Source organism: Fistularia commersonii, chromosome 16 (assembly GCF_037954325.1).
Source record: "Fistularia commersonii isolate RoL2024-O1a breed Wild chromosome 16, RoL_Fcom_v1.0, whole genome shotgun sequence".
NCBI lineage: Eukaryota > Metazoa > Chordata > Actinopteri > Syngnathiformes > Fistulariidae > Fistularia > Fistularia commersonii.
The window spans coordinates 12290056-12304437 of NC_141299.1; the positions used below are offsets into that span (position 1 = coordinate 12290056).

The window sequence follows — 14382 nt, forward strand, 5'->3', positions numbered from 1 at the left end:
GGTACAGGTGTGGCAGGAGCCAGTGACTTTTATAGCCCTCCATCTCCTCTGATAGTGTGCCAAGGACCTGCCTACATAACCCACCACTGCAGTGTTTGCTGCCAAGCGTTAACTCCCCCCCCCCGCCACCACCACCAAATTTCTACATGCCTACTGGTTATATAGAGTCTGTGCTTGTTATTGCTTTATAGAGGGATTTCTGATGTGCTTAGAGAATTGTTTGATGATTGGGGTAATTATGGCAGTCGGAGTGACTTATCTCAGCACTTTATCAGCAATAATAAAGAGGAAAAACAGACCCAGCTGATGCAAAACAAGCTCCACATCCTCCCCCCGGATGCTCTCGTGAATGTCCCCCTGCCATTCAAATCTGTCCGGCCCTCCTCACGTCAATCAGAATTATACCACATCCACAGGTTTGTCACTGGGGGGATGTTTGTCACCGTGTCTCCCCTGAAGAACAGCCTTTTCATGCCCCGGCATAATGTCAGTGGGTGACATCCAGGCCTGATGTGATGTGGCATTCACTAAAGGTCACGTTAGGCATCTCTGTTCCATCTGCATCAGGAGACCTGGCAGCCGTCATATGGGTGCTGGCATCGGCCATTACCCGGGCCCTCAAGGGGACTTGGTGTTTTTAGGATTTATTAGCGGGACTGTGATCTTTTCGCCGCGGGGCCGAGAACCCTGCGTAGCCGCAGCAGACATCTTGATGCCGAAAAACAACAAAAGTGAATCCGACCAACAATGCAACCGCGGGAGTTATGATATCTAATTTTGTTTGAAAAGGTAAGACATTCCCCTCGCCCGATGCTTTAGATATAATGACGGGAAGGGGGACATTTTTCGGCGCCGTCGTGGGTCACTTACCCCACGGGCGTGTACCTTTAAGTCTTCGGAGATAAGCCACATAATGATTCTGACATTTTTTACTCCCCCCTCCCCAGAAAAAAAAAAAAAAAATCCGACATAAAATTGATTCATTAACCTAAGCCATCTAATTTTAATGTTTTCAAGTTGCACATAACGATTTGGGGAAGCGATTCTGAAAATAGCATAATCAAGTTTGATATGTCTACAGCTTGGATATGAAACCAAGATGTTTCATCCCGCTCCCTATCAGGCTTTACTCGAGCTAAACAAGTAGCTCTCCAAATGGAGAAAGAAGCCGCGTATGGCAGCCGGACAAAAACTAGACAGCCAGAATGGGAGGTCCTGAACCGGCGAGACAGAGAAAAGACAGAAAAACAATCAGTGACACAGAGAGATTGAATCTATTAGGAGATGGACCAAGCCAGTTGCCGTAGTGAGAGAGCAGTTAACAAGCACCACGGGCAAGTTTTACAGCCCCCTGTTGTGTGTCTGGGACCCCCCAGGCTGAAGAGGGCCTGAGTCTGACTGATACTGACAGGGTTTATGTGGGCCAGGGTGGAGGGCGGGAGGAATGGGAATGTGTAAATAGGTGGTCATGAACCAACAACTGTCACTTACGAGAGCGGAGCACAAGCGCTCGCTCAGTCGACGGCAAAAGCATGCAGACCCCAAACCGACAGACGTGCATACCGTCACGTATGATTTTTTTTGTGTGTGGGGCTTGGTGGGAGTAAATATGTATTTGAAAGAGGAGGACAGATTATCCAAAAAGTGGGCCAATAAAACACCTGAAAATCAAATCCCATTGCTCTTATCGCGGCGCCATTGGTAGACGTTATCTATGCAGGTAATGTGGTTATAAATTCAATTTCAGCCTGGAGATTTCATTGTTTACTGATGCCTGCATGTTCCGGATGGCGGAGCGCAGAAAGCCCAGGAACGTTCGATGCATGTCGGGAAAAGTCATTTAAGCTTCCGCGAGGGGACGCAAAAAAAGGTGTGTATGCGCGCGTGCCCGCGTGTATGTGTGTGCGTGTAAGTATATGTGGGTTTGTGGGTGCTTGGGGGGTTGGTGGGCTGTCACTCTCTCAAGGACACCTGACTCCACTTTCTATTTTCCATCCCATGTTTTATTTAGAGTCCATTTGCCCTGTTTGGTGCCTCGTTATGGGGCTCATGGTGTCATTGATGTCAGAGGACGGCAGCCATTTACATCAGATCTTGTTTTGTCCGGCTACTCGGCTCAGCGGATGGACGAAGCCTCGGTTTGATGTTTGAAGAACGTGAAAGCACCGTCAACTGTTAATGCGGGGGGGGGGGGGGGGGGGGCAAAAATAGTCCAAAAAAACAGCAATCCGTTTGATATTGTGTATTTTAAAGGGCGGACAAATAGGCACGCTCATCCGTTTTCCTTGACTGTGAAGAGATGGGAAATTAGGTGCATCTTGCCTACCAGCTCTCCCTCGGTGATTGATGGCTTTCAGGAGTAAATCACCTCATCTACTAGGTAAAATCTTGATATAGTAGAGCTCCTCAGGCTCCCAGCTGGCTGCTTATGGCAGTAATCCATCAGTGGGGCCCAATGGGCCGAGTGGCCCTCCTGGGTAATGTTCCTATTGACAGTCTATGATGTCAACAAGCTGACAGCAAGGGGGAATAGTACTGTGCCTGCATGTCTGTGTTTGTAACCGTATTTTACCCTCCCTATCACTTTCTGTCAATAGTATAATTACATCTAATGAACACACACACACACACACACACACACACACACACACACACACACACACACACACACACACACACACACACACACACACAAAGACATTGGGGCCTCAACTACACAGTGTCTATGTTTACATTTAAGCAACGCTCATTACTATTAAAATGTTCAACAACTTTCAAGTACTTGAGTTTAAAATCCCATTTTATTTTCATATTCATTTCTATTATTAGTTCAATCAAATTTATTGTCAGATTGTGGCTTTATCTTATTTTTTTTCCCAAATATTGCAAAGATGTACGTGGACCCCAGTGAATGGTGAAGGATAGAATCACCTAGTTTTAACAAACAGAATAACTGCATGCAGACATTTACACATGAATTCAAAATGAGTATTTTTTACATTTGTTGGTCTATTTTCTAATATCTCTCTGTTGCTTAATACCAGATACATTTTTTATTTTCCGAAGCTTTCAGTAGTGTTTTCTAAACAAATGCAGTGAACCAAGAGGATCTTCTCGATAGTATCAGGCTAGAATTAAAGTAGATGTGGATTTTTTTAAAATTGTTGCTTAACTGTTTTCACTCTTAAACCTAAACCAAGATATTTCTCTTTATGTATGGGGGCCTCACTAACGATAAAACCTAAGAAAAAAAAACAGTTCGGATGAACTCTGTAGAAAAATGAAAAGACTGTGAAAAAAAAGTAAAGTAGGAAAATAAGATATTTTAAAGACAATCTTACCATCAAATAATATTACTGAGGTTAAGAGTAGTATGAAGTAAGGTGACATATGATATTTATTGTAATAGAAAAGAGTTCATTTTCTCCTATTACGATAAATAGTTCATTCTCCTGGCTATTACGTCGAAGGTTTGTGACAAATCAATATGTGAGAACAAATAAGGAGACATTAGCGGGATTAATATTTTTAAATGCCAATTTTTTAAGATTGTAAACTTTTTTTTTAAAAATTTTCCCTGTGTGACTATAATCATAGCTACACAACCCAATTTTCATACTCATTCCACTGACTTTTCAGCTCCAAATACAAATCCACATTTTGTACTGTTTTGAATTGGGTGACATAATGAAACAGCTCCTCACAGCTATGGGATCTAAAAAAGCTCATTGATCAAGGATAACGTGGAAAAAAGTCTTGCAATTACTCGGAAATGTCAAGTACAACAGACAACTTTAAATGATGAACGCCGTGAAATTACCTCTGACTTTTTTCATCCCTTCACGATTCAGGTAAAGTGCGGGGTCTCTACGACGCTCAGGCCCCTGTGTGTCCAGTCTGCCAGACTGTTTTACGACCGGGTGAACTGCAGGAACACATGGAGCAAGAGTTGGCCAAACTCGGCCAACTACAAATCAGGTATCACATCGTCAGCGTGTACACGACAGAGGAATTGTTGCAGGCACAGAGCATCCTCATTATTAAATAATTCATTATAAAGATTTTTTTTTTTTTGTTAATAGCACAAGACTAGGGTTTTCTAGTGTATTGTTTCCCTCTCCTCAGCATCCCTTTCCATATGACCCTTTCTGTTCAGGTGATAATTCATGTTGACAGATTCTGTAACTATTGAACCTCCTCCCCCTTGGGTTTCTTGAGCTGGTATCTCCCATCTTCTCTGTCACCTGCATGTGATGTTTACAAGCCGCCTCATTGTTCCCTACATATTTCATATTGCAGCCTCCGGCAGCCTGGAGGCAACAAATCATACAGCTGGCAGATAATGTCTCGCTAATAGCTGCTTTGAGCCTCACACGCTTGCATATGCACGGCCTTAAACATTCATACAAAAAAAAAAACAGGCGCATACACACACACACACGCACTTATACAAACACACATTACCTACCTGCTTAGACAAGAAGAATGATTTCTCCAATAAAGACGTTACATTCAAAATCTGCTTAACGACCGCTCCGTGGACAGTAATGGTTTCAAATTGAACTTGGCCAACGGGGACAATGTGTGTGCTTTTGTGAGAGTGTGAGAGTGTGTGTGTGTGTGTGTGTGTGTGAGAGAGAGAGAGAGTGAGAAAGAAGAGAGATACAAATTCAGATAAGATAAAAGCTGGTTATTGACAGAATGACATTTAAAGGGCAATATAGTGCGAGTTAGATAGCAAAGGTGAGTTGTGTCTTCATGTGTATGTGTGTGTTGTGGATACGCCGGATTATTTATTTGTTTATTTATCATTTGCCTCTTTTCTCTAAAGTGCCACTCTAGTGCAGCATGACCACCTCATCAGGACACCAAAGGTAAACACGCTTGACTCACATCCCAAGTTGCGGTGAATCGGCCGCACGTGGTCCCACCTGCGATTCATTTTCTTTGTTTATCTCCGAATGTCTTTTGTCCAGTCTCTCTCGCTCTCCCTGCATATCAAACATGAAGGAGGCGCTCCCGCCTCGCCTCCCCGACCAGCTGAGGACACCCACTCGGACCGCTATCAGGTGAATTAAAAATGTTTTACTATTGTGTGCAGAATTGGTCAAGTCAGTGCCATAAAGATGAAATAAAATCAACAAATTACTAAACAGCCAATTTAAACATGGGCCCACTTACTTGTTGTCCAAATAATGGCATACAGTGACGTCAGTCTTAACACACACAGGATGTTTTAACTGGATTTCCCAGTCATCACGACCAAATGTGAGCCCCAGTGCTGTTTTATTAGAGCACTAAAATGGTTCTGGACAACCAGTTGTTAGCAACATAATAAACATTCTTTTTTTTTTCTTGATATAAAGCCAGCAACTCACCAGGTTTATGGTCTGGAGTTGATAGAATGACAAGTGCTTGGTCCAAAATGCACACACCTCAATCAAGTAAATAAATAAAGAAACAAATAAATAAATTAATATATAAATAAATAAAAGCTTATATTGAAAGTCTGGTGGAGCTGTTTTGTTTTATGTACGGCTTCAAAGTTAATTTATAAATGTATTTATATCCAAAGCACTTTGTCTTGGAGGACCTTAAAAGCAGTAAAACACCAGATACCTAGAATGCACTTTTTAAACAGGAGGAATCTCTGCTATCCGAATGTGTTTTGTATCAAAGTAACGTAACAGACAACATAGAAACTATTCAACAAAACAACAATAATAAAGTAAAAATGAAAAAAGATATACATATCTGATGCCAGTTTACAACATATGATATGAGATTAGCAAGCGAAAGCAGGTGAACCTCATGGCATTACCGAAAAAAGAAATAGGAAGGAGCCAAGGTCATCCTTCCCAATCCTCAATTTTTACACATTAAACCATTGGTACAAGTTTATTTTTCACAGATGTCATTATCATTGTAAAGGCCTCCCATTCTTATTTGTTTAATAAATTGCTTCCATCGTATTATAAAAGTGTTATTATACCGGTGATATTTACGTCAATGAGGTTCATGAAGTTAGAACCAATGTCAACCCCATCTTTATTTGCGCTGTGGAGATAGCAACATTCATGTAATAGCTTTCTGTAACACGAGGTGAATTACATCAGGTCAGGTGTGTTGCAAATTAAGTAAATGACATACTTAGAAGTTTTTCCTCTGTCCCGTGCAGACTTTTCTCCGCGTGCGGGCCAACAGACACACGAGACTCAATGGTATGTAGATGCATGCAGAGCGCTCCGAATACTGTGTTTCATTGCCGCCTTCTCCGTGTGCCATTTCCAGCCCCGCATGGTTGACGCTGTCAGGTTGCCATTTTACAGGTTTTAAATCCAGAGTCAGGAATCTTATTTTTCTCCGGGTTACTTTGTTCAGACTGACCAGATCAGTTGTGTGTTTCGTCCAATCCCCTCTGTCGCCAGTCGTTCCCACACCATTGCCACTGGCCTAGCGCCCACACGAGCAGAGGAGCTATTAACCTTTCAACTTTGACCTCTTGATATGTTAACAGTCGATGACCTCTGCTGGTGCAGGTGCTACGTCAAATCTGCCCCTTTACGCCCCCACAGCGCAGGAGCCCACCTAGACTGCACACAAGCTGGTAAGACACACTGAGAGGCAACTCTTATTCTCACATGAGTATTTTATCCCTCCTGCATTTAACATTAAAAGCCCAATATCTGACATTTTGAGTGACTAAGAGGCATATAAACATGCTGAAAGATTTTAAAAACGAGAAAATAGTTGAACATTCACAATGGAAAAAGTATTTTTTAAAATCCACCTCACAGACAGGGTTTGTATTTTTCGGGGTGTGGAATTTATAACGCCAGCAGCTTTTTGTGATGCGCTGATATTGTATTGATACAGGATCGGTATAAATGGTCCTAATTTGAGATACAGTTAATTCTATGACACTATAAATGGTAAATGATAATGTATGCTGTAAGATGCTACCAAGTGTTACCTATGCTGTAAAAGTCTATTAGGAGCATCAGCTTCTGCTAAATTGTGAAAGTAGCCATAAGCTATTATTTGCTCTGTTTATGTCACTTACTTGTATTTTAAAGTCATTAATTAAGGTGAAACAGTGCAATAATAAATCACCAGCCATTGGACCTTTCACACACTGGAAACTTGAATAACATTTATGTAAATGTCTCTTAATGATCTGTTAAAGCCTAAAATAATTAGTACAGACAACAACAATGTACCATATTGAAATGTGTTCCAATAACAAGATAAAATAAAACAAACTGAGTTTGAACACTGACCTTTTCAAAGTCCTTTAGTTAATGCCACTTTGTTCCGAATAGATCACGTGTTTATCAGTAGATTCTGAGCACGGAAGTGGGTCACATGTCATCTCATCCTTTAAGAAGCACAACACAATATTTTAACGTTTATAGAGCATGTAGCCTGACATTATAACTATAACGTCTTACTTCTGGTATTATGGCTGCTGAGTTTGTCCAAGTCCCATCAAACTGCCAATGCTTTTGAGCTCTGTTAGCCTTTATTGGGCTTTATAACCGGACGGTATAATGAGCTTCTAAATACACGTCTGATGGGGGAAAAGGGAAGGGGGGGTCTCTTATGTTGATTAATCAACCTCTCTCTCTTTTGCCATTTGATGAGCTCTTCCTCATCTATAGCTGTCTCTTTAACCCTCATTATGTTTGCTTGGGATGGTGGAATTCAGGTCAACCTCCAACCCTCCCCCCCAGCACACACCATCACACCCTCACACACACACACGCACAAGCACAGACGCGTGCACGCATGCACACATAGCCGACTGTCATCCAGGAATTAGTGGGCCCTTAAACTTAATGTCCCCTTATGCAATCTGCACTCAGTCTAGTCACAGTGGGAGAGAAGGTGCACTTCATGTTCTGCCATGTTAACTTTTATATCAGGAAGGAAAGTGGGGTTAGTAATGACAGAAGAGTTGCGTGCCTCCTCACTTTTATATGATACATTTTTTCTTCCTCTGAATTTTTACGCAAACGTGGCGGTTTCCATACAAAGCCGATAAAACATTTTTGAAAGGACATCATATCTGTTGCATATCCTGACAAGCTTTGGTGTAACTTTATTTCAAAAAGGTTTTAAACAGCAGTTTATTGTTGATGGTATATGTAGATAACAAATAATTTTCATATTGAAAACTCCTGTCAGGAATGTCAGTCTTTATAGCAATCATGCAATAATTTTTTATTACAGCTTTACAGATGTCAATAAATCAGAGTAGAAGCTAAATGCAAACTCCATATCTGTTGAGTGCAAAGGATCGTTTTGTACGTGCGTGGCTTTCTGATCAGTAAAAAGATGTATATATACATTATATATGCATTTATATAAATACCAGAAACATATTTCTCCTTTTCATGGTACGTGCTGTAAGTATCTCTACTGTAATCTCCCTTTGGGGAGATTACATATGTTTTAATGACATCTCAATATCCAGATTTCTTTTCTTCCCCAAACTGCAAAGAAATGGACTCAGAAAATCAACATGAATTCAATTAAAACTCCATTATTGTTTGTTTTCTTCTGTCTGTCCTCAGTCAGGATTGGCAAGCTGAAAAGGAGGAAACCAGAGGAAGGACAGGTATCTGTGTGTTTTGTTTTTTTAACTGAAACTTAAAGCCTGGTAAAACAATTCGTCTTGTAATCGCAGATGAATATTTATGACTTACAGCAGGTTGACAATGTCATCGGTTCAAAACCACAGAAACCGCATTTGTTCATGCGGCATCAGGATCACTGTCAGTTGAGTGTGTATCCATGTGAAAAGACTATCGGCGTTGGTTCACAGCTATGAAAACATAGAATCAGATACACAGCCGGAGGCAGCGGGAGAACTGTGGACCTTCTGTATTCACCGAGACCGTGACGTCGTGCGTTCTACGTCCGCTCATGTGTGTTTGGTGTGTGTCTCAGGAGAGCTCGGCGGAGTTGATACCGCTGGAGGACGCGTGGAACGAGAGGAGAAAGATCCAGATGATGTCCATAGTGGGAGGGTTTAAAGGTACGCGCATGCATGTCGGTGTGTGTGCGTCCCGTTGAGGTACCCGCGTGTGTGATCCGGTTCAGTGGAGGGTGGATAATGTGACTGAGTGGCACTTGAAAAACCACTGAACTTTTCAGTCCCGATTACAGCGGAAAAAAGTATGCCTCCGAGCTTCTCTGTAATGTAACGGTTCCCTTGAACCAAGAAGGGAACTGACATGCAAACCTGTCACATCCAGAATCAGAGAGGTGGCCCGACTGGCAACCCAACCTTATGCGACGCTTGATATAGCCCTTTTTTCATGTGTCTCCTTGTAATTTTTCCTTTCCGGCTTATTAGTTAAAAAGCACGAAGCAGGACGGGATTTTCTCTGTTAACACTCTACCCACAACACCCCTTATTTTAGGCCTGCTTTTATCATCTATTTTATACATATTTATTCAACTGTGTAAAAACTCTTTTCTGATGTCTCTATCCGGGAGACCCTACAAAATTCCTGTATGCTTGCATAATGGCAATAAAAATATTTGAGTCTTGATAATGTGCCACCAGGTGCCATGTTGGTGAGCACCACTTCTAAGGAATGCCGGGACAGCGACGCAGACCTGGATGTGGACGGAGACGACACTCTGGAATACGGGAGAGCGCAGTATCCTTCCACTTGTGAAGTGCAGGAAAGCAGTAAAAGCTAAATGATTGAGACCTGTGACTTTTGCATGGTATGAAGTGAATTTTATGAAATCGGATGAGTTGATAACAAACCAGCAGTTACTTACTGCCACTGCCGGTAATGAAGCTGATTTTCTTTCACTGCCTTTTAGGCAGAAAATGCCTTGCTGTTAAGTGTGGTATTGCTTCTCCTGAACTGCTGTCAGATACACGGAGACAGATGTGATCCCATGCTCAGGAGAAAACCCTAAGGAGACGACAATTAAGTATGTATATCATCCGGCACTCGCACTCATTTCTAGAAAAGATACTCAAAATATTGAACACACGATATTATCCGTGTGTTTTGTCATGGTTTGGGGTTTTATTCTGAAACAGCAGCAGCAGCAGCAGCAGCAGTAGCGGTGGCGGCGGCAGCGTTTTGCCTGATTCTCTCAGCGCCCGGGAATTCTCCAAATGGCCCAATGAGGGTAAGTCAAACAAATCCTGCATGAATGAAATGATTCAATCTAAAAAAAGGAACAATACTTTGAGCATTGCATAATAGGAATCCCTAAACAGATGTTCCCGGACTGTTGTTTGCACGAGTATTTCAGTTTTTTTTATCAGTTCCTTAATTTAGTTTGTTTACCCAGAGAGTCCGTCCACCAGCAGCGGAGAGAAACCGGACAGCGGCGCAGCAGGCGTCACCAGAACCTGCAGAAACACAGAGATCGAGATGTAAGTTTGTGCTGAGTAAACACCCACACGTGTGTGTGTGTGTTTGTGTGTGTGTCAGTGCCCGAGATAGTGCGGCGTCACGCAGACATTCACATTTCTATATTCTGTCATAGTTAGTATTTATTTATTTATTTGTTTGTTTTTTGGGGGGGTGAGTTGCTGGATGTAAAAATATTTTAGCAAAAAACAATTTTCCAAAATAAAATTGGTGTTAAAGGAGTTTCTTCCGCGCTGCTCGAACTGCCACGACAGACTTTTTAACTTTATAAACTTAATTATCCCTTTGAGTTGCAATTTGTTTTGCTGCCGGCAGAGAAACAAAAAAAAAAAACAGACAACAACAACAACAACAACAACAACAACCCAACACAGCAGCGCATACCACACACATTCAGCAGTATAATAAAGTGCATGTTACATGTTACAGGGGGACTGATTACAATCATCTGTTTATGATGGGATGGAAGGAGAAAATACATTCAGTTTGATTTTTTTTTTTTTCACTACATTTCAGGTTAATCCGAAATCAGCCAGATTGGTCAATGGCAATATTGGTGGGAGACATTGATTTAAGTCGCTTTATTATTGTGGGGTGAAGCGCCACTTAAAATGTTGACAATGTATGAAAAATAAAACATAATCATCGCATATAAAGCTCCTAATATACTCTGTTGAAGCTACACTGCCTTCGAAAAGTCCACTTTGGTAATCACAAACCCTTGTCTCATCACATTTATTATCCTTTTGACTCAAACTGACACCCGTCAAAATCCATTACGTGTCCCCACCTCGTCGTTTTAAGCAAAAACTCCAGCCGATGGCTACAGGTGTGAATTTTTGTGGGCAAACGTTATTATCTCTCTGTCTAGAGAAAAAAAAAAACAAAAGACAAACTGTTCACGCCAGGTCTTATCAGCCAAGACTACCTGGTCCCGCTGCCTCCAGCCTGCAACCTATTATTTTATCACTGTGATTATATCATCAATCAAGGTCGTAGCAGGAGACACGTGCATGTATACACATTTCATCACAGCTAATGCATTGTATCCTGCCCGCCTCACAGTAAACTGTTTGCCCACAGAGTCTAGCCGTTAATTTTGCTCATATGTCTATCTCTGCAAGGACCCCGACGCCTAACCCCCCCCCCCCCCCCCCCCCCCCCAGCCTCCCACCTCCATCCCCCGACTCCTCGCCTATGATAAATGAGACAGCAAATGCAGGCAATGTGATTGCTGCTAAATTTCATGCTCAGTGTCCATGTTGGCCAGCGAATAATTTAATCTGTCTTCGATTTATAAATGACTCTCTAGTGTCTGCCTAACTCGCGCCCTCTCATCTCCCCTCCCGTTTCTGTCTGTCTGTGTGTGTGTGTGTGTGTGTGTGTGTGTGTGTGCGTGCATGCGTGCATGCATCTGCAGGCTCTCTGAGGATTCCACGCTGACTTCTTTGGATGCTCTTAAAGCTCGAATACGGGATTTAGAGAAGCAGTTGTCTAAAGGAGACAGATTTAAATGTCTAATCTGCATGGTGAGTATGACAGCAAATAAAACTGACAGGGCAGGCGGGGAAATGAATCGTGAGGCCAGTGGCATCTGGCTTTTTTCAGGGGAATACAAATATGCTGATGCTGTGAAACCAGATGTCACACATTTCTATTTTTCTACTTGCATTCATCAAGTAAATTGTACACAAAAGTTTTGAGAAACAGTACAATTATTCAATTTTTCGTACTGAACTTTGTAGTTCTCCCTATTTCAAAATGCGCTTGGTCTTTAAAAAAAACAAAAAAACTTTAACACTGTAAAAAAAACCTAAAGAATTAGACTGTACACTATAAGCAAGTGTATTATTTTCTACTTGAATATTCTCCAGAAATAACTGCTGTCCGTCTTCCTCGCCATTTTTTAATACCTTTAAAAAAGTTCATTTTTGATTTTACTGAGCACTTTTTTATGTTTAATCACATCAGAGGCAGGCCAAATTTGCTTATATGGCATCATTCAAAAAAAAGTAAAAAAGCAAACTTTAAATGGTCTCAGCTTATATAGTGTTTTCACACTATTTACAGTAGAAAGTAGTAATCTTTTCACACACTAACACACTGATGGCAGCAGAGCTGCTACCATGCAAAGTGCTAACCGGGCCACTGGAAGCAACCTGGGATCGGCCAAAAGACACTTCGGCGTGCAGATTTGTCGAACAGAGTTGCAGACGCTGTTTTTAAAGTTACATTAGGAATAAAAATAGGACAGACACACAGGTGAAAGTTTAAAACAGCATTCAGCGGTATTTTCGAACTGACTCAGCCTGTTGATCCAACAGCAATTTGATTAGAAAAGGATTCATAACAGAGCAGGGTTGTTTCCAAATTGAGCTAAATGTTGAATTGCAATGGAACAGCTTCAGCTGTAGATCTGTGAGGCCCTCTAGCTGTCTATTCATGTACAGCAGGACAAAAGTTTGTCATGTCTTCCCTCCGCAGGACACCTACACCACCCCACTCACCTCCATCCAGTGCTGGCATGTTCATTGTGAGGAGTGCTGGCTTCGAACATTGGTATATATCACGTTTATTTATGTCTGGTTTGAAATATTTTCAAATTCTTGTCTTTTGAGATCGATCTTCTTTACCTTTACCGACCAGGGGTCGCCAGAAGAATAAGCCTCCTCCATCTAACCCTATTCTCTGTATCCTCCTCTCTCACACCAGATAACTTCATGCCCTCTTTCTCTACATCCATAAATCTTCTCTTTGGTCTTCCTCTAGACCTCCTGCCTGGCAGCTCTAAATCCAGCATCCGTCTACCAATATTTTCCCTATCCCTTCTCTGTATATGACCAAAATCATCTCAGTCTGGCTTCTCTGACCTTCTCTCCAAAACATCTAACATGCGCTGTTCCTCTGATGGACTTATTCCTGATCCTTCCCATCCTGGTCACTCCCAAAAGGAACCTCAACATCTTGATCTGTGCTTCCTCAAGCTCTGCTTCCTGTCTTTTCCTCAATGCCTCTGTCTCATCAGAGTCTCACCACCGTCTCCACCAGGGGTGGGCAATTATTTTGGCACATTTCTTATTTAATTTTTATGCACAGGCCAACTAAGGGAACAAAATGAAAATTGCAATTTAAAAATTGATATTTTTTGGCATTTTATTTCAATTTTAAAATCATTAATAATAATGTAGATGTCCTTTAAAGATGTCCTTAAAAGAAAAATCCAACATGTCAACAAAAAGGAAATATATTACAGCTCACTTTCCTGCTCTCTGATGCTGAAGTTCTTGCTGAAAAATGTGTTGCATTTATTTCTTATGAATCTGTAAGTGCATTTATTATTTTGACATTATTTTAGAAAAAAATTAAAGGAAAAAATAAGTTTCTAAATTAAATATTTATTGAAAATACTTGTTAAAATATTCAAAGAAAATAGTTTGGTGGGTCGAATAACAATGATAAAAGGGGCGGATGTGGCTCGCAAGCCATAAAATGCCCAGGTCTGGTCTAAACCTTTCTGTTCATTCTAGCAGATACTCTTTTACCACACCTGACACTTTTCTTTCCAAACGCTTTTCTTCACCTTTTTTCCGTTCACTCCATTGTTCTTGTCTATTGACCCCAAGTCCATCAAACTCCCCACCTTCTTCATCTCCATTCCCTGTCGCCTCACCGTTCCACTCGGGTCCCTCTCATTCACACACCTTCTCTCCTCCCCTCCATACCACCGCCTCTCTAGAAATCCTCCACATGCTCTCTGCTCTTGCTACATATCACAATGTCATGTCTATTAAGGATGATAAAACAGGTCAGAACAACCCATGCACGTTTGACGAAAGTGTGATCTTCTCTTATTAGGGTGCGAAAAAGTTGTGTCCTCAATGTAACACCATCACCTCGCCCGGAGACCTGAGGCGGGTCTACCTGTGACGCCTGGAAGGGGTTTCTCCAGTATCTCACTTATCAGGGTGGACCT

At 41.6% G+C, this 14382-nt stretch overlaps 1 protein-coding gene across 1 annotated transcript in view; it reads left to right on the plus strand.

The window, feature by feature from the left end:
* The window catches only part of rnf220b (ring finger protein 220b), a 29787-nt gene extending 15406 nt beyond the window's left edge, over positions 1-14381 (plus strand). The window contains exons 3-16 of the mRNA XM_086161748.1: positions 3852-3978; positions 4832-4874; positions 4977-5069; positions 6179-6221; positions 6518-6607; positions 8577-8620; positions 8953-9040; positions 9575-9671; positions 9898-9957; positions 10070-10161; positions 10327-10411; positions 11830-11938; positions 12894-12968; positions 14265-14381. Coding sequence (XP_086017874.1) covers positions 3852-3978; positions 4832-4874; positions 4977-5069; positions 6179-6221; positions 6518-6607; positions 8577-8620; positions 8953-9040; positions 9575-9671; positions 9898-9957; positions 10070-10161; positions 10327-10411; positions 11830-11938; positions 12894-12968; positions 14265-14336 — 1118 coding nt within the window. The 3' untranslated portion in view covers positions 14337-14381. The remainder of the gene's footprint in view (positions 1-3851; positions 3979-4831; positions 4875-4976; positions 5070-6178; positions 6222-6517; positions 6608-8576; positions 8621-8952; positions 9041-9574; positions 9672-9897; positions 9958-10069; positions 10162-10326; positions 10412-11829; positions 11939-12893; positions 12969-14264) is intronic.
* The last annotated feature ends 1 nt before the right edge of the window (position 14382 follows it).